This window comes from Anabrus simplex, chromosome 1 (assembly GCF_040414725.1).
Source record: "Anabrus simplex isolate iqAnaSimp1 chromosome 1, ASM4041472v1, whole genome shotgun sequence".
Lineage (NCBI taxonomy): Eukaryota > Metazoa > Arthropoda > Insecta > Orthoptera > Tettigoniidae > Anabrus > Anabrus simplex.
In genome coordinates, this window is record NC_090265.1 from 414194221 (window position 1) to 414214978 (window position 20758).

At 37.6% G+C, this 20758-nt stretch overlaps 1 protein-coding gene across 1 annotated transcript in view; it reads left to right on the forward strand.

The window, feature by feature from the left end:
• LOC136856877 (mitochondrial import receptor subunit TOM40 homolog 1) overlaps nt 1-16213 on the forward strand; it is an 87821-nt gene extending 71608 nt beyond the window's left edge. Inside the window, exon 5 of the mRNA XM_067135094.2 lies at nt 15451-16213. Coding sequence (XP_066991195.1) covers nt 15451-15590 — 140 coding nt within the window. The 3' untranslated portion in view covers nt 15591-16213. The remainder of the gene's footprint in view (nt 1-15450) is intronic.
• The last annotated feature ends 4545 nt before the right edge of the window (nt 16214-20758 follow it).

A 20758-nucleotide genomic window follows, 5' to 3' on the forward strand; every position in this document is an offset into this window, starting at 1 on the left:
CACTGGTTGCAGAATTGGAGGCGTGTGCTGCACGGTCAGCTACAGCAACTTCTTCAATAATATCCGTGGGGATGTGCCGCCATTCTCTACCTGGTGTGACACATAATTCACCTGTTTCCTTGAGTTTCTTTATCATGTTCTTTAGCACACTAATTGATGTGGGAACTCTTCTCAGCTGTTTCTGTTGGTGATATTCCTGCAATGCAGCGTTATTATTGCTGCCATTCTGGTAAAACAATTTCACTAGCAGTGCACGATCTCTCTTCTCAGTAGCCATTACGTTTCACACGGAAAAGTTCAACGTTCTTAAGTTTCAATGAACATTCACTTCACAAAAGGAATCAGCATGATTCACCAAGCAACAGCCAAGGAACTAGCATAACTCACTTCCACCTGAAGAACATTTTGATGTCAGAGTTACGGAATATTGCATGTTCTGGCTGCATACACTGCCTATTTTCGCCTTAGAACTAATAATTTCTGCGGCATAATTCACAAAGGCATCACTTGGCATATCTGTGAAATTTCATACTTCTACGACCATTAAAGGCCGTTCAATTGTGGACACCCAGTATTTCCACCCTGTAATGAGAGTGTTTGATTGATTGATTGATTGATTGATTGATTGATTGATTGATTATCTCAGAATTGCATACATTGAGTCGTGGAATCTTATTTAGGTGATGGAAAATTGTTTTTGAAGTTTCATGTGAAGTTAAAAAAAAAAAAATCTGCTTTACGTTGCACTGGCACACAGGTCTTATGGCAACAATGGGATAGGAAGGGGGTAGGAGCAGGAAGAAAGTGACTGTGACCTTAATTAAGATGCTTGGTGCAAAAATGAGAAACCATGAAAAACCATCTTCAGGGCCGCCAACAGTGGGATTTGAACCAACTACAGTAAAACCTTGTTAATTCAAAGTTGTTGGAACGCAGAAATCAGGCTTCTAATTACATGATTTCGAATTAAACACCAACTCGTAATTCAGAAATGCCAATCCTTGCCGCGACACAAAATATTCTAAGACCCATTACTGCATGCATTTAACCTTGATTCACAGTTTAAACCTTTCAAATGCCATGGGAAAAAAACTATTTCCAAAATGTATCCAACAGGGTGCATTTACCGTATTCAAATAATGCACTTGGATAACTTGTCGTAGGACAGATATCCTAATGATGATAAAACCTTCAATAATCATATTTCATATAATAGAAAATTATTATCCCTGGACATATATGAGTAGATACCAGTGGAAAGGATTTCTTTTTAAAGACTTGTAACATAGCAACGGACACACAGACTTCCAATATGGCGCCAAGAAACATCACCATTTGGTCTGGATACAAGCCGGGAGGTCTGCTTGCAGATGGATGTGAGTGACATCAGTTTTGGGGCTGTACTGTTCCATGAGAGAGGAGGAGGCAAGGATATAATTGAGTATGCCAGTAGGAAACTTTCTGCTCCCGAGAGAAACTATTGTACAGCCAAGAAGGAGGCATTAGCAGTTGTATGGGCTGTCGGGAAGTTCAGAGGTTATCTAGAAGGAAGGAAGTTCAGACTCTTTACAGACAACTCTTCACTTCAGTGGTTGCAAACTCTGTCAGGGTGGGGAATCGAACACTCTGGACTACACCGATTTACCACCCACAGGCGAATCCCACCGAATGGAGAAATCAGGAGCTAAGGATGATGTTTCGGATTCACTTGATCGACAGAGAACATACCAAGTGGGACCAACACCTACACGAATCCCTTCTGGCCATCAGACAGTGGGTTAATCGCGTCACGGGTTTCTCACCTGCAAAACTTTTCCTTGGACGTCCAGTCAAGAGAACTGGTGACTGGAACTTCATCCATGGACGGGAAGAGTAACCGGAGGGTCCTGATACATGGTATGTGCGGAACCAGCGACAGATTCAACAGGCGCATTGCAAAGCCAAAGAGCATTCCAGGAGAGAAGCTGAGAACAACGATGCACCAGAGTAAATGGAGTTCAGACCTGGGACACTAGTTCTTCGTCAAAACCATCCCCTCAGCAACAAACTTCAAAAGTTCGATGCTGGGGTGGCTCCAAAGTGGCTTGGACCTTTTGAGGTGGAGAAAAAGTTGGGAAATGGTGTGTTTCTTATGTAGACTAGACCGCCGATAAAGGTGCATACGTCGGAATTGAAGGTGTTACTGCGACCCCTAAAGGAGGGCGGAGAGACCGGACAGTGGGCACTCTAAAATACCCCAGAAGAATGCGGACTCAGAGAGGATCAACATACACTGTACATACATCTTGGTGGATAAGACAGCTGAAGACAAAGATATCAGGACACCTAGGTATAATTTAAGACCTAGGGAAAGGAAGTTCCAGGATAGGTATTGAAGGTTTTAGGGGGGATAATTGTCATAGGACAGATACCCTGATGATGATAAAACCTTCAATAATCATATTTCATATAATAAAAAATTATTATCCCTGGACGTATATGAGTAGGTACCAGTCGAAAGGATTTGTTTTTAAAGACTTGTAACATAGCAACTGACAAACAGACTCCCAATATGGCACCAAGAAACATCACCATTTGGTCTCTGGTCTGAAACAAGTAAATATTCTTTGTAGATTATTTTGTCAGAAGAGCAATTGGTTTTTTTTTTCAGTAGGAATATGAAAGTTAGCACAGTGGTGTATTAAAAGAGAGATTGACGAGACTAGTTTCGTAGTGACAATAAAGTTGTTTAGAAATAAGTAAACATGTTCTTGTGATATTTTTATTTCGTAAAATAAAAAATTGCATATAGAGAATGATAAACTCGCTGACAAAACAACCTCACGCAACGAAAGGAAGATAAAGAAAAAGCATGATTCAAAGATAAGGACAAATTATGCTGGCTCCCCTCTGCAAACACTTTATTCATAGGATTACTGTACTGTATACAGTTTAGGTGTCCTGTACTTGCACGGAAAGTAAGCTTATCAAACTTTTCTGTGACGAGGGGAGAAAGTCTCTCGCTTCCGTCTGCGTTACAACACATGAACACAGTATAGTGACTATCCCTGTACGATTTCCCACCATGGCACTTCTCTCATAATTCAGAAATGTGAACCCTTGCCGTGTCACAGAGTATTCTCAGACCCATTAATGCATGCAATCACCTAGATTCACAGTTTAAAGTTTTCAAATGCCATGGAAAAAAATATTTCCGAAATGTATCAAAGATGCATTTATGTTATTCAAATAATGCATGTGGATAAATCACTGGCAAACATAACCTCACGTAATGAAAGAGAGAAACACACACGATTCAAAGACGAGTACAAATTATACTGGCTCCCCTCTGCAAATGCTTAATTTTCAGATTACTGTACTGTTTACATTTTTTAGATGCCTTGTACGTGCATGGAAAATGCCTGACGCCCTTAAAACATCGTGGCTTATCGAACTTTCTAATGTCGAGGGGAGGAAGTCTCTTGCTTCCATGTGCATTGCAACGCAGTACAATGACCCGCACCCTTGTAGATTTCCCAGCTGGCTCCTTTAAAACCATAAGTCCGTTTGGGCTCGGCATTAAAAAAAAAACGAAGTATCATTGGCATTGACAATATTGTTCGGTGTGTACGAATTGATTATATGAGCCACGCTTTTTCGCAAACTGTCGGCGGCGCCATTGTTCGCGGATTCTGCTTCTCCATACACTGCCTTCTTTGTGATATTGTGGCGTTCCTTAAAATGCTAAATTTTAAAAAATGCCGATTTTACTCAAACTTAGCAAATATGAAGCACACTGTAGACACACCGAAGTGAGTGAAAGTATAGAAGCCTACCCCAGCACGTTCCGGAAGACTCGTTCTTTCATCATGCTTATAAATTTGGAATTTTAATCACTCAGTAAAATGCTTTTTTTTTAAATGTAAAGGATGTTTTGAATTAAAAGTCTGTATTTTGGTAATGCGACCGACATTGTGTTTCGCATTACGAATTATCCATATTTCGAATTAAACAATTTAAATAACATGCAAAACCATACGTCATGTTTCTGGGAATGAGAGCTTCTTCGAATTGGCAGGATTTTGAATGAACCAATTTTGAATTTTCGAGTTTCTACTGTATCTCCCGAATGCAAGCTGATAGCTACATGGCCCAAACCGCACAGCCACTTGTTCTGTCATGTGTTTATATAATTTGGTATGGTGATTCCAAGTGTAACAATTTTTCTGAATCGCGTCAGAATTTTTCAGAAAGTTCATTTGAATAAATAAGAAATAAATAAATTCATGTTATGATACAAAGGTATGCTTGCAAATGAAAATAAATAGCATCATATGCAAAATTTTACTTTATTTCATATACAGAAAACCACTCTAAGGGTTTACTTATATCTTATACATCCTCATGTTGCCTTTTTCTTGTTTCTCTGCAAAGCTCTGTTACTTATCGTTTTGTAAGATGCGCTTGTTGTACTTCTCTGTGTAGCAACCAACAGTATGCTGCAATCATATTGACGTTCCATCTACCCTAGTATCTGCATTCCATTTATTTGACATCGCGATGGAATCTTTCATCAACGGCACCAATATGTTCAGTATAGTACATATTAAATATTCAGTTAAAATATAGTACACTGTTCAGAAATGAACCAGCACGCATTACTGCTGTAAATTATGATTATAAAATTCAATTTTACAGATATTCTAGGTTTTTGAACACTAATTTTATATATAACCTTTTTTAAATATAAGGTTTTGCATTTGTGCGTGTTCAAAATGAAATCATGTTCTTGGCGAAATGGAGATGCATACTATATAAATAAACTAACATAGAGAGAATATCCAAGAGATAGCCACCCCTATTAGGGAATCTAACCGATCGGCCTCGTAATCTGTTCACATAGAACCATATTTATGACAATGAATGTTATATTTTTGTTATATTTTATTGCTTTTTTTTCCACAGTCATGTCATGGAATACGGATGTCGTCTGATAATTGATAACTAGTGTTTTAGTACCTAATTTGCTATAGTCTGGATGGTAGATTCAGATGTATTAATCTTCCTCAACAAGTCCAGAGTTTCTTCAGGTATAGTTCCTCTGGTGCCTGTCATCAAGCAAACTACCGTACTTCCCAATTTTGTATCTTTTTTTAAGGTCCTTGCAGCATTGTTCATAGATGGCCTTTTTTCATCACAGATGTTTCTTGGCTGGTGTTTGTCGTTTATGAATAAAATGAATATAAATAAACAAATAAACAGAAGTATCAAGTTTAGCTCACCAAAGAAGGGCTGATCTAGGTTGGGCTGCTCAGTGAGTAACCTCTGATATCTAGGAGTGTTGTATGTTATGATCGTGGGTTATGATTTTCATTTCCGTGTTGACGTATAACTAATATAATAGAGTTTGAGGGATGTTCCACCATTCAGCACATTGTAAAATCTATTAAATTTATTGGGCGAAGACCGGTTTCGACTCCCTTGGAGTCATCATCAGTTCTTGTTGAATATCAAATCAAGGGGAATCTGATAATAATCATCATTAGGGTTGCCTACATACAACTTGATTGTTTGCAACCCATTGATGTGTTTTTAGGCAATCGCCATTATGTGTATAATTTTTTATTTCTCACTTTAATTCGCCAACGGCCGTAGCCGTGTTAAAACACCGGATCCCGTGTGATCTCCGAAGTTAAGCAACATTGGGCGTGGTCAGGAGTTGGATGGGTTGCCACGCGCTGTTGGTGGGGGGTAAGGGAATGGAGGAGCGGAAAGGGACTGGCCACCCTACCGTACGTAGACTCCGGCTCAGGAACACCTCTGCGGAGGTTCGGACCTGCCTTCGGGCAGAATAACTCTTACCTACGTTAATTCAATTATCTGTTCGGAATCATTCTCTCATCTCCATTTGTCGCTTTGTTTTGTCACAATAGTTGGAGGTGTCAGACATGGGAGGTGAAAATGAAGATTAAATTCAGAGTTTAAAATCTTCAGCATGATTTTCAACAATCCATTTTATAATAGGCTTCATACATTTTGGGGATACTTAAATCAGGGGCTATTTTCTCTGTGGACTTTGAGCTCTGCTGTAATGACTGGATAAGGCAGGGAAACTGTTAATGTGTGCTTTTACTTTTACTGTTACCTTTTCCTATGTCTGAATGAGGTATTCTTCTAGTACTTTCTTGACGGACATGATGATCTCTATCAATAGTCCCAGTTCCTCTCACTCTGTCATGAATGTAGTCATACCTCACTCAAACCATGAATGTTCTGAAACTACTGCGCAAACTTGATAACTATTATTTACTGCTGTATGCAATCTGCGAGAAGGCCTGTCTGTTATGCGCAATCTTTCCACATCAACGCTTATCATTAGGTAATTTAAATAGATTTTCTGTAAGTTGTAATCCCCCATTTCCCAAAGTTCACAAAATATTTCATCAGTTTTATCTCAATCCACTTTCTTTACACAACTACTTCCTTTGTGCTTACAACATTTTTAGTTTTTGAACTTCAATATTCTTCACCTTTATTTCTCTTCTTCTGAGCTACATTTATTTTCCATTTGTTTTTCTGTACACAGCGTTTTCTACGATGACTTATGTGATGAGAAGAAGCACTGTCTGTGTCACTCCTCGTTTGTGCTGAATAAAAGTAAATAATAATGAAAAGTCTACACTACAATTTTCATTCCTGGAATGGATTGACATTGCTTGAAGTAAAGTTATCAATTTAAATAATGAAAGTAGTCAAATGAAGTATAACACTCTCAGTAAGATTAGGTATGTTGTTTAATCACAGCCATACAGTAATACACAAACAAAGAATCATCAGCACTGTAAGAAAAAATAGAATTGAATTTAGGTGGTCGCTAAGTACAAATACGTTGTTATCGCTCATCATTGAGAAAATAAAGATGGCATTAGATGGTGCTGTATGTTTCAAGAAAAGATTCGCTGAGAAGCAGTCACAAGAAACGAAGCATGCTACAAGACAGTTTGAATACCAGATTAACTATGCAGGTATTTAGCTCCTCAGTGTCAGGGAACATTTGGGTGCCGCTTTACCTTGTGGACAGAGGTGATTTAGGTTTGAGCACTAAGAAAATCCAGTGATCTCAGTAATAAAATCAATTTTAGAACAATTTAGCTCAGATTATTTTCAAATGTTTACTGTAGAGACTCAAAAGAAGGTATTGTCACGACCACCAAATTAGGCGGGTGAGGAAAACTGCGCTGTCGTCAGATATGGGAACGGCGAATCGACAGATGGTCGAGAATCGCTTACCTCCGAGCATGGATTGGCTACGCTGGTCGTGCAGTGCTGTCTAGTTGAAGCCCATCTGCTCCAGACCACCTTAACCCAAGTCCTTCCCTGTCATGCAGCTGATGAGCTCGCACCATAAGTGCTGTTAAAGACGAATAGTGAATGTGTTCAGCCTGGTGTTTCTGGATGAAGTGCGAGAAACGAACAAGAAACTCCTCTGAAGCATTGTTGGTTGGAAGGGCTTAAGAAGAAGGATTTAGCCAGCCAGACAAAATCCGTAATAGTGAATGTATTGCAATACGTTCAGAAGTTGGCCGAATAAAATATTTGGTAAAATATTTTGCAGACTGTGAACAGGAAAACTCAAGAATTGACTGCAACAGTGTGTAATGTTAGCCTTTGTTCAGTCCAGAGATGTGTTAATGAAGCAAAATATTCACCCAACCAAAAGGTACTTTCATCTCCAAGGAAAAACTTGATGAATTAGCTTTCTCTTGGGGCTGTGAGGTAGTAAGGTTGCCACCCTACCACTGCCAATACAACCCAGTTGAATTGATTTGTGCTCAAGTCAGGAGAGAAGTGGCAGAGAGGAACAAGACATTCAAAATAAAGGTTATAGAAAAAACTCACGTCAGAAGCCATCGACCGTGTGACTGCTGCAGAGTGGGAAGAGTGCTTCAATCACCCAGAAAATCTCCAAGCAGATGATTGGGCCAAGGAAATAGTAAGGGACGAAAGAATGGAGCCATTCGTCATCAATGTAAATAATGACTCGACAGACAGTGAGATGAGTGATGACATTGGCTAAGAAATCTTAGACTGCCTTGTAGCTAGAAACAGATTCTTAATTCATTGTAAGTGAATGTAAACCTATTCTTTAAAGTAGTTATTTTTCTATATTACTCAGTCCAATATACAGTATTCAAATATTTAAAGTTATAATGTAATAAAGCTGATACAGATTAATATGTAATCCGAAAGTATTTACGGCGTCCTGCAGCCTGTGGTGGCGCGCACGCCGCGAACTGCCTCAGCTAAGCGACGTTTATATGATCGCTTTCCGAGCCATTTTCCAGGAAAACTACAAGACTCGCGGAAATATGTTTCAGATAAAAAATGTAAATCAGGCAATTTTTTACACTTTTCCTGCAGACAAAATTTTATTGGCTGAAGAAATAAAAATTTGGCCACTCACTGAAATTTTCAATACATGATTCTACGGATTTAAGTTTACTCGTTCAAGATTTTATTTTTAATAATTATTTAAAGTAGTTTATATGAAAATAGTTATTCCACTGAAATCAGCAGTCTATTCTGAAGCTTGTAGTATAATTTGGTTTGAAACATTAAATAACATCAGGAGCTTGAGAGAGAACAATCTGCCTCGTGCTCCGAAATTATGTGCTCAGTTAGACATTTCTTCACCAGTGGCTACATAACCTTAGCAACAGCGTAATTTCTCTGACCCGCCTAATTTGGTGGCCGTGACAATAGTTTACAATCATTGTCTTTATATTCACCTTAAAGTCTACTAATTGAGAAGAGACCTTCCACATTTTATACAGAATGTTCTTGTATTTGTATGGGTTGTTTCACAGTGCAGTGAAAACTGGGGTAATTGTTGACTCGGGAACTTTGAGCGAAAGAACCAGGAGCAGTAGTTCAAAGATTTTACTACAAATCCCAAGTTAATAGGATAATTAGTTCCTGATAAAGGCAGCATGTTTCTTCGTCCATTACTTGGTATCGCGTACAATGTTACAATGGACAATGTTATTTGTCCACTCTCACTTTGCTCAGTTCAGTTTAGCGTAGTGCTGTTATCGTTTGATTTGTTAAAACTTAATTACTTCTCTTTTGTTCAAACTGCACCGTGCAATATTGATTTCAAAGTGACAGAATTTTCATATAATTATGAGTCGTATAAGGTTTGAAAGAGTTGAAAGGATTATAGGAATCCTCACAAAATGATGTTGACATGCATATCAGTGTAAAGAAGGTGAATGATAGTATAAATCTACATAGGGAAATGTCCTGCAGTGAAACATACATCCGCTAGAATGCAACAGGAATTTAAAGGTTATTTGCTCTTAAGCGGAAAGAGGTTAGACTATTTCAAACTCTGTAGAAACTCTGATTCATATATACTAGGAAGGCGAGAGATCTTTTCCTTCAAAGATATACCATTTCAGTCTCGACAATTTTCAAACTCTACAAGCTACAACCAAATGAAGTCAGGCCTACAGGGGTCTATACCCTGCATGGAGATTGGCAGCATGTGAAGAAAAGGTGGTCTGTACTACGTATGGAGGTCGGCGTCAAGGTGTTAAACTTGGACATTTCTTGTAGGTTAGGTGTATTTTAAAAGTGAAAATTTGAGGTATGCGTGTCTGTTTCCCTTTATTCTGCAATCATCCTGATTACTGATTCCCCCACTCCAAGGATTGGCAGGTCTGATATTCACTTAGAAGGTGGAATTTGGGTACGAATCTCATTTCTACCCAGAGAATACAGCTTTTCCTTCACACAAAGGATTGATAGGAAAGGGAAGTAAAGGGAAACTAATGTTGGGCCCACGAGAGTTGAAGTCTAACATTTGAGCGGTGAAAACAGTAAGTACGCAGTAAGCTGCGGCATCACCCGTTCATACAGGCTGAATATTTAATCGATTATGTTGGCCTAATGCAGTTCAATAAACTTTGACTCTTTCCTAAGCATGTGCTAATAATTCTGGCATTTAACCTCTTGAGGCCTGGCATCCTTTTTAAAAGGACACTGTTTAAATATGGATCATTTATTTATATTTATATTTTAAAAATTAAATAAATAAAAATTTAGCAAAAGTTTGTGTTACCAATTTTCGGAAATTCATTGCCTTTGGTGTGGTATGCTTCTCACTTCACTATCACCCACCAAGGCACTGTTAGGGAAGTAAACACTTTTATGAGATTTGACCAAAAGTAAAATGGACTGGGCCTCAGGAGGTTAAGACAGAACACATCATTGCCGATATATATGAGATTTCATAATCACTAAACTGACAATAACCTCAACAAATGCACATGTCAAATAGAGAATATAACTGCACAACTAGCCACTGATTAACTTACAAAAAAGTAAACTAACGACGAAAATACTGTATTTACCCGAATAATCTCCGCCGTCGAATAATGCCCGCACCCCCATTTTAGGAAGGCTCATTTTGAAAAAATGAAATGAACTAAAATTCCTTCCATCAAAAGAGTTATGTAGGCATAAACAAATATTTCGTATCACTCCGCGAGGTCCACGTGGTGTTTACGCAAATATCACTGCTTTGAAATATATTTTCCATGAAAATCAACAAGTAGGCCTACTTACATGACAAGTATTTCATTAATCTGAACTTTGCAATAGGTTTGATTCCCTGTAGATGGGAAGATTCGTTGTCTCTTGCATCACTAGAATCCTCTCCTAAATTACTTACTAGTTCGTCACACTCCACGTCTAAGGCCCATATTCACCAACGTGAGTAAATGCTTTTATCTCAGTTTAAAGCTACGTAAACCCAGATAACAGTTAAGTTTGTATTCACCAACAACATTATCTCTGATAACGGGTATTATCTCGGTTTAAAATTTTACCGGAGATTGGTTGACCGGTAAAATGGAAAATCTAAGATAATAGCCTTCCAAGATGGCAGCCCGCAGGCGGCTGGAATATCTAATTGAAAGATAAAATCACACCGAGGAGTAGTAATATGATCAAGATTATGCAATTAATAAACGTCCTAGATGGATAAAAGAATGTGCGACATATTTCCAGGACTATGGCGACTCTGAGAGCCTCCGTGGCTCAGATGGCAGTGCGTCGGCCTCACACCGCTGGATACCGTGGTTCAAATCCCGGTCACTCCATGTGAGATTTGTGCTGGACAAAGCGGAGGCAGGACAGGTTTTTCTCCGGGTACTCCGGTTTTCCCTGTTAACTTTCATTCCAGGAACACACTCTGTTATCATTTCATAGCATTTATCAGTCATTAATAAATCACCTTGGGAGTGGCGACCCCATTGTAATAATAGCTTATATATGGTTCATTCATTACATCCCTGACCCGGTCAAAGAATGGAAAACAGGTTGTAGGTTTTCATTCATTTTAGGTTATCTAAAGCTAAAAGGTGAACAATAAAACTTTGATTTCCACCTATTCAATACATTAACCCTTTGGCACTCAGCCTATATACAGGTGTTTGCTCGCATACACTCAAGACTAATTTTTGTGATTTTCCAAAGCAAATTACAAAAATTCAACACGTAAAGAGTTTAACACACATTAAAATAAAATTAATCACACTAATACAGGAAACTATGAGCATTTCAGAAATGATTATTCCTTGAACGTATTGTTATTGGTTAACCCCCCAAAAATTATTATATTTCGAAAATAAATTTTTAAAAATAAATTATTGTTTTCAATGATAGAAAAATTAGACATTGTTGCGTCTTCCTTCTTTACTCTTAGACGTGAATGAAATAACATTTAATTCTGAATAATTTGATATCAATATGATGTGTGTGCTGCAATTCACTCATGAAGCATTGCACAAAGTTATTCAGTGTACATGTAACGGTCATCAACGTCAGGGCCTCGCGGTCCGATGCACGGTGAGCACTAACGACCGTGTCACTTCCCACATAACGGGAATCACTTTCGGCAAAAGAAGGTCATTATTACTGTCTAAATCATCTGAAAATTCAAGGATATCGGCCTCATTCGGCCTTGAATATGGCCTAGCCATTACTATAAAAAGATGACGCAAGCAGTGCAACAGTGGAGTTATGAAAAGGAGTAAAATTGTAGTTTACGAAGTACATCGAACACACGATATACCAAAGAAACGAAATAAACTATAAACAAAATTCATAGCAAGATCAACTTGTTGTATTCATAAGCCGATCAAAACAGATCCACGCAATAACAACTTCAATTAACCACAACATAAACATTCACAGTCAACAGATTTCATTTGTCCAAAATTAAAATATTTTGTAGGGCTGGTGGATATATCTGTTGAGTTAAACGCAAATTCAACGCTTTAATGTACCGTCACGATCAACTGTTACGATTTAACAGCTACGCAAATGACCAAAATCCGTAAATAAGACAGAGCCGATGTATCGGCGCCGTGAGCGTTTTCGCCATAACCTCTCGCGCCGATAGATCGGCGCACTGAGTGCGAAAGGGTTAAAAGCAATTATAAAATTAGGATCTCATCCTTATTTTATTGCTTATTTGTTAAAACATAGGACATGTTTCGTTCATATTTTGAACATCTTCAGCTATAAATATTCTTACAAGGTTAAATTGATAACATTGTTCTAGAACTTATACTTATGGTTTGCCATTAACAAACTTATCCATAATAAACTTGAAAAAAAAACCTCTTAAATATAAAGCGTTTATATATTACGTCGTCTTATTGAAAATAATATTATTTATTGAGTTTGAAACTTTAAAACCTTATTCTAATATTTAAAATACAATGCCTTTAGTTAGTGTCTGTAGAGAAACATTTACAATCTGTTAAATTGCTGAATGTCTTAAAATTATTTGTTGTATACACTTAAAACATTTTGTTACAACTGGACATAAACTTTTTCACATGTTGTACCATATGGAATTGAAATCTTAATACACTCTCAAAACAGCTGAGTTTAGGCGTAAATATTATTCTTTTCGTCCATAAAATTGACAAAACTGATGCGCACTGTTGATTATAGGTTATGAATTTTGTCCTACTTTAAATATTTAACGTCGAAATTTGTCAAATTCACAAATTGCTTGTAGTCTTAACCAGTGTAAGGCAATCCTATAGACATAAGCAGGGACTCAGTCAAATGGTGACAGACAAACTTTGGTGAAATGCAAGTCGTAATTTCATCCAAGTTTACGTAAGTAAGTCTGTTGACATATCCCTCTTATTCCTGGCTGCATGTACGCTAGTCACTCAGCTGTTTGAGGACTGCTTGTCATGACATCAATTTTTGGTAAAGAGACAAAGTCTCTCATAGTGCATTGGCACTGCCGGTGGCTCCAAGTAGCTTACGCAGTGGCCTCCACGGTATGCACTAGCCAGCGTCTTGGTAGGTGTGCTAGGTACCAAATGATGAGCCCAACCTAGCACACAAGGGCGAAACGCTGGCAACCAAGAATGAGTTAGCTGGAAAATTTATAATGCTCACTAACGGACCATTTATATTGGTATTATAAATTTACTCATTCGGGACAAATATTTCAGATTCCCTATGGGAATCAACATCTATATCATAAGACATTTAATTTTAAAAAGCCAAACAAAAAACACATTCGAAAAATGAGTAAGCAGTGAAAATTGATCCTGCAACCTTCCGGTTACAAATACAGAGAGTTACCACATAATCGCATAATCCTTCAGACCTGCAAAAAATTATTCTGAGGCTTTTTTTTTTTTTTCCTATTGCAACTGACATAATATTTGGTTGTGGGAATTTTACAGTAGGATAATGACCTCTTGGTAAGAAAATTTCGAATCCCAACAAAATACAAAACTAAAAAAATCTGGTGTTCCCCTTGTTACAGTATGTACTATATTGGGATATTTACCTTTTTAGAACTGTGAGAAAACTATCATTTTTATTTGCTGCTATCAGTTTCTCTTTTTGGTTATGCCAATGCCTGATCATGTTAGGTTGCATATTAAATTCTTAGGCTGCTAACCCCACGTTGTTTTTCGTCAAAAGATTCATCTGTTTATTTGAGAGCCGTTCCAAAACTACATTTCTTGGGTTTTCTGTTATTCAACTGCATAATTTACACACACAAAGAAAAGAAGAAAAATTCTTGCTTAGGAACCAGCTGTTGCAAAAAGAAAAACAGGTTACTATCAAATGAAAATTGTTATAGCATTGTTATTCTCAATTCCATTAATATTCGAAATATGATTTTGCACTGTTTTTGTAGCACTACAAAGTGTAATCCTTGTTCTTTAACGAATTAAAGCCGGAGGGGGGGCGGTCTAATATGCGAGTAATCTATAGTGTCCCATGAAGGTAAAAGACAGGAAGTGTAATGTACCCAAAGAGATATTGTCTTCAGTCATGAATGCTGTCTCACATAGTCTTACAGCAGAACATTGTGTTTGCAAGGTACATAATAAGAGCGAGGAGTGAAAAGTATGGTTCCCACCGAACTGTGTCTGCAAAGTTCTACTTCTTTTGAAGAGCGTGAGGTGGGGGAATTCAGTAAGTAGTTAATCTGTATGAGAAGGAGAGAGTGAATCTAGTGAGTAGCTTGGTATTACAGAGACGAGTCACGTGAGAGGTGTGGCCATAGAGTGGAATACCACCTCGCATGACATTCTTTTCTTCCCCAGCGATGACTTCATGTTGAATTGTTTTAAAATATCATTATTGTACTGTGTATATGTCTCTTAGACCCTTGCTTAGAGAAATCTCTCTTCCTCTACAGTTTTCTTTTCATGGCTTGTGTATAATGCTCATGTTATGCCTTTGTTGATCTCTTGTCTCAGTGTTCTCCCTAGGACATTTGTAATGCCGTTTTTACTGACCCCACAGCTATCATAACCTAGATATGTGCTAATATTAATACATATTTGAATCATTGAGTGATCCAAATTAAAATGTAAGTACTTTAAAACTGTTAATTTAAATGATAAATCTTCATTATTGTCAGCATAAATACATCAATTATATAGGAGTTAAAAGGTTTAATTTGGCTATCACATAGTGTCAAGCGTAGGTGGTGTTTGGATTAATGTGGAATTGCATGCGAGCACACGATTCCGTATGATGTCACAAATCCTTATGGCACACCACAGCAATCAAGTGGTAAGCCCTGGTATTACATGATTTTAAACAAGCAGTAGAACACTAGAAGTTCAGAATACTGTACTCTGTTGTGCCGTCTTTGTGGTACTAAAGCTAAAATAGTAGTTCTCTTATGCAGTTGATGTTTACCTGTCTGATATTGTTGTTAATGCCCTTAGGGGAATAAATTGAAATTTGATCATATTAATTTTTTCCATAGAATTCCCTGCCTGGCTACTCATTCCTGCCACCAGACTGGGAGTATTCTGGGGAGAACACTGTTCCTTTTCGTATATTTTTCCTTTTGCGGCTTGAATGTTTCTCTGACATCATAATGATATTTTTTGTTACTTTCAGGTATGGTAGATTCAAACTGGACTGTTGGTGCTGTTATGGAGAAAAAGCTACAACCATTGCCCTTTTCATTTGCTCTCAGTGGCACTATGAACCATAGTAAAAACCAGTTCCGGTTAGGATGTGGTTTGATTATTGGATGAAGAGTGCTAGTGCAATGGATCATAGTTATTTGTATCAAAAAAGTTTATCTGGTGGTAAAATAAAGCACGTTGTTGTTTCAATGAATTGCCAAGATCATGAGCTGTTGTTTTTTCCTTATTTTGGAGGAAAAGGAAACGTCATGCATCACTGCCGTATCTCAGTTATTTTTTAAATATTCTGAAAGTTTTTGCGTTCAGTTATGGAAGAAGTGAGATGTTTGATTTCTAGTTACGAGTTGTAAAAAAAACAAGAGGCAAAATTATGTATTTAACATTTATACCTGAATTCTTTTGTATCTTTTAGTTTTCCTGTTCTTTCGGAGACAAAGAAGAGTACTTAACGTAACTGCTTTATTTCTGAATTTGACCATTCCGTCTAAGTAATATGAAATTTGTTTTGTTTGATTTTGCTGGTATAATTTTGTTTAGGTTCCATGTTTATCAAGAAAAATTGTACTATTTTCATTTTTCTGAACTTTTTTTTTTTTGTAAATAAGTGTTAGATTTGCGGTGTACTCTTGAAGTTGTAAGTTCACTTCCATTGAATTTTATGCCGGAAAAAGTTTTATTTATTACCCATAGTGTAGATGATTTGTATAATAAAATGTTATTTTATCCAGTTATATTATTTTATGATCGTCTTATAAATCCTGTTGAATATCTTTTGATGGTTGTCTTTATAGAATATAGTGTAACTGTTTCTTCATAATCTCTTTTCAGTTAATTATTTTAGTTTTTAGATTGTGAAATTTTACATAAGTTTGTCTTATAAAAGTTAAATGATGAAATATTTCTATGCTTGTCCCTGAATTTTATAATGCAAATAATGTTTTGCTGAATGTGAGACTTGTCGGGCCTTTTTTAGTCCAAGACATTGCTACCGGGTAGTTAAATGTAATCCAGCTTTCCTTGATTTGCAATTAATTATTTTTTTATTACTAAAAAATACATCAGAATTGGAAAGTATTCCGGTGGCAATGATCACTTACGGTAATGTAATAATAAAGATAAGTTAAAACATATTTTCACAACAACAACAATAGTACAACAAGCAATTCAATGGAAAAAAAATTACGAGAAATACTACTAGTTTGTCGTTCTAAATCCAGCATCATCATATACAAATTCACACACAACTTTAGTATTTTTGGTGGTTATCATTACGGCTTACAATACTATAGTTTGAGCTTAACTACTAGCTTAACATTACAATACCGTCATATAGAAATTCACATGTACCTTAAGTATTTCAAAATTTTACACTATGACGTACAACAACAAGAGTACAATAGGCATTTCCATTGAAAGAAAATATTACGAGAAATGCTACTAGTTTAACATTCTAAATCCAGCATCATCATTATGCATTACGTCTTAAAAAATACAGTCCTAGCTGGAATTGCCATTCATATTTTTATTAGTGAGTAACCGTGTGGCTAGAGTCGCGCAGCTGTGAGCTTGAATCCAGGAGATGGTGGATTTGAGCCCCACTGTCGGCATCCCTGAAGATGGTTTCCTTGATTTCCCACTTTTAGGACCAGAATACGAATGGTAGTTGGACTTTTGACTGGTCATAACACCTTGCAGAGACACCTACTCATCACAAAAATCAGCCAAGATCCGATGTGTAGAAGATGCAGCAAAGACCTCTGTGCATGTGCCGTGTCAGTGCGAGGCTCTTGTACACACACTAGACATCGTTATCTTGAACCCAGAAGACATCAGGAATGCCAACATCCGGTCACTAGTATCCTTTATAGGAGCACTAGGGCTGGACTAGGCAAACCTGTTTAAGGGACACAAAGAGTCTTCATAGACCTAGGCCCTGTGAAGGCAGGGCTCACCCATTCCTTATCTATCTTTCCCATTTTCACACCAGGCAAATGCTGGGGCTGTACCTTAAGGCCACGGTAGATTCCTTTCCACTCCTAGGCCTGTCCTGTCCCATCGTCGTCATAAGATGTCAGTGCGACGTAAACCCGATTTGTAAATTAGTGAGTAACTGTTGTGTGCCTGTTGTTGACAGTTCAGTTTCTTTTAATAGCAGCAGTAATGCCATCTAATGTAGATGATTGGCAGCAGAAAAGAGAAAACACACTGCAACCAACAACAATAGTTGTTCACTGTAGTGTTACTATTGATAGGTTCTGGGAGCTTGTAGGCCATCATTTTTTTTTTACCCAGCATGCTTAGGACTTTGAAGACACCCTCATTCTCTCCCCCCCCCCCCCCCTTCCTCCCTCACTTATGACTCCTTTTTCCTTAATTCTTAGAGTGACTGCTCTTGTACTTTTTTCCTTCTCATTTCAACAGGGCATGTTCATTATCTCATAATGAATAGGGGCTCATGACCGTGCATTTTGCAACTTATAGAAACAATCACAACATTAATCATGGCCAGTTAGTTCAGTACCATGATGACTCAATATTTCCACATCAGTGATGCTTGCCATTGATGGGTCTGGCAATACTTGTATATGCATGAATAATTCCTGCATTTTTTTTTTCAAAATTTGGCAGCGAAAAGCAGGTATTATTTGCATCAAGTTTGGTACAGTGCTCCTGACATACAAGAATAAATTATTTTTCCATCCACTCTGTTTGGCAGTTGTGTTCATGCCATAACCATGAAGTGTGCCGCATACGTATCGTGTCATTTGCGTGGTATCAGTTTAAGTACTAGCATGCCTTTAGGGTGGCTAGTGTGAGTTCTAGTCATAGGTTATTCATGGCTAAAGAAAAGCTCCACAGTATTGAAGACAGAGAATAAATTGGTAACCATGCAGCATGATGAAATTTGGATTATGATGATAGTTATAGAATGGGATTTAAGGAAAAATAAAGCCCGTCTTGAATAGAAAAATCATAATCGCTGGACATTTCGCTTTTTAAAAATAAGCGAAGTTTCCAGAAATCAAAAACAGGATATGCGAATATGAGACTGAAAAGAGACAGTTTTGATGTGTGGCAGTAAGTGAAACATGCCGGTTGAAAACTAAATTACTGAGCTCGATAGCTGCAGTCGCTTAAGTGCGGCCAGTATCCAGTATTCGGGAGATATTGGGTCCGAACCCCACTGTCGGCAGCCTTGAAGATGGTTTTTCATGGTTTCCCATTTTCACACCAGGCAAATGATGGGGCTGCACCTTAATTGAAAACAAAATTGGGGGTGTAAGGCTAGCCATTGATGTCTCATGCATGTTTTTGAATTAAATAACTTCAGTTCTCAAATGATATTACGGTATTACCCCGCATTTACGTTCCCGGCTTTTATGTTTTCCCATGTTTTACAACAATTTTTGTTGTTCCCCTGATTTCCTATGCTTACAATGTATTAAAATCCTCAAATTTGCGTTTGCGACATTTTATGCTTCCCGTCGTTTACGCCATGACAGGCCTATCAAGAGGAAGAAATTTGAGGTACAATGGCGTTGCAACTAACCTAAAATGCTTTGAGTAACCATGGCATGACGACTAAATCAAACAACCATGGTCTATAATAACTCTTACAACTCTCAGTATTGAACTTCTGTGCAACCACCGCAGCACATTCTTTGATATCAGGTGTTTTTCATAACTTCCTAAACCTTATTTTCAAATCCGACATTGATAAAGTGCCCATTAATCTTTCAAGAAGAAGAAGAAATCCGATGAGTTGAATTAACAAAACCGCAAAGGAGAAGAAGGAGATATCAGATGTTTGCTCTACTGCTAAGTACAGTATAAGCCACAAGAAGGAGACATTATAAAGTGATTCAGTGTTTGTCTTGCCAGAGTTTATTTCATGGTTATTGTTTTACATTTGTGTTTGTTGTTGGAGTTGTTAAAGTTATTGTCGCTAATTCGTCACATTTACTGTATTTTTGTTTTTTTGTTAAGTTTTTGTTCTTGTTATGTGAGTCGAGTGGTCAGAGTGAATTGCCGCAATCTTCCTTTCCCGTCGTGTGTATTTATTAATCCTTCTTTGTTATCGCTTTATTGTTTTCCTGCTAATAATGGAAAAAAGAAAAGAAGGAAAGAAAAACTTTCACTATGGATGAGAAAGTTTGAATATTAGAAAAGGTTGATTCATACCGCAGAACACGTGTTTCATTGGCACGCGAATTGCAGCTTCCTGTATCCACGCTGAATACAATAGTGAAAAACAGAGGAAGCATTACATCAAGTGCTTCAGAATGCTGACCAAACTCCAAGAAAAGGAAGTATACGTCATAGTGCAAATACGAGAAAATGGAAAAAAATTGTAAAAAGTTGGTTTGAAACTTCAAGAGCCGCAGGCATTCCAATTGATGGTGTACTCTTAAGGGAAAAGGCGCTTAAAGTGGCAAACATTCTTGGCATTGAAAATTTCTGCGCGTCCAATGGCTGTATCGACCAATTTAGGAAAAGGTATAACCTAACGTAAAAAACTGTTTGTGGGGAATCTAATGCAGTTAGTGATGAAACTGTGGAAGAATGGATCGATAGAAGATTGCAAGAGCTGACCAAGAATTACGAACCCAGGAACATTTTTAACCTAGATGAAACTGAACTGTTTTTCAGTATTGCCCAGGAAGACTTTGGCATTCAAAGGACATAAATGCCATGGTGGGAAACACAGCAGGAAGAGGCTCACAGTGATGTTGGGAGCCAATACTGATGGCTCTGAGAAGCTCCACCCCTATGTGATAGGGAAATCTAAAAAGCCTTGTTGCTTCAAGAATGTGTGATCACTACCTACTGCCTATGATGCCAACCATAAAGCTTTGATGACCTTAGATCTTTTCCAACAGCAATTAATTGCTCTGGATTCAAAAATGGGTGCACAAAATAGGAAGATCCTTCTTTTCATTGACCGTTGTCCTGCACATCCCATGGATGTTAATTTGAGGAATGTGCAGTTAGAATTTCTGCCTGCTAAATGCACAAGCAAGCTACAACCTATGGATTTAGGGGTTATTCATTCCTTTAAGTCACTTTATAGGAAGGACCTGTTGCAGCGAATTTTATTCCTAATGGATACTGGAAAGGATCCATCATCATTTAAATTTTCAATCCTGGATGCTCTTCACTTCATTACAAAGTCTTGAAAAGCCGTGACGCAGACTACTATCTCAAATTGTTTCTTGAAAGGAGGATTTTTCAAGAATCATGCCGAATCTCAGCTGCCAGAATAATAATAAGACCTG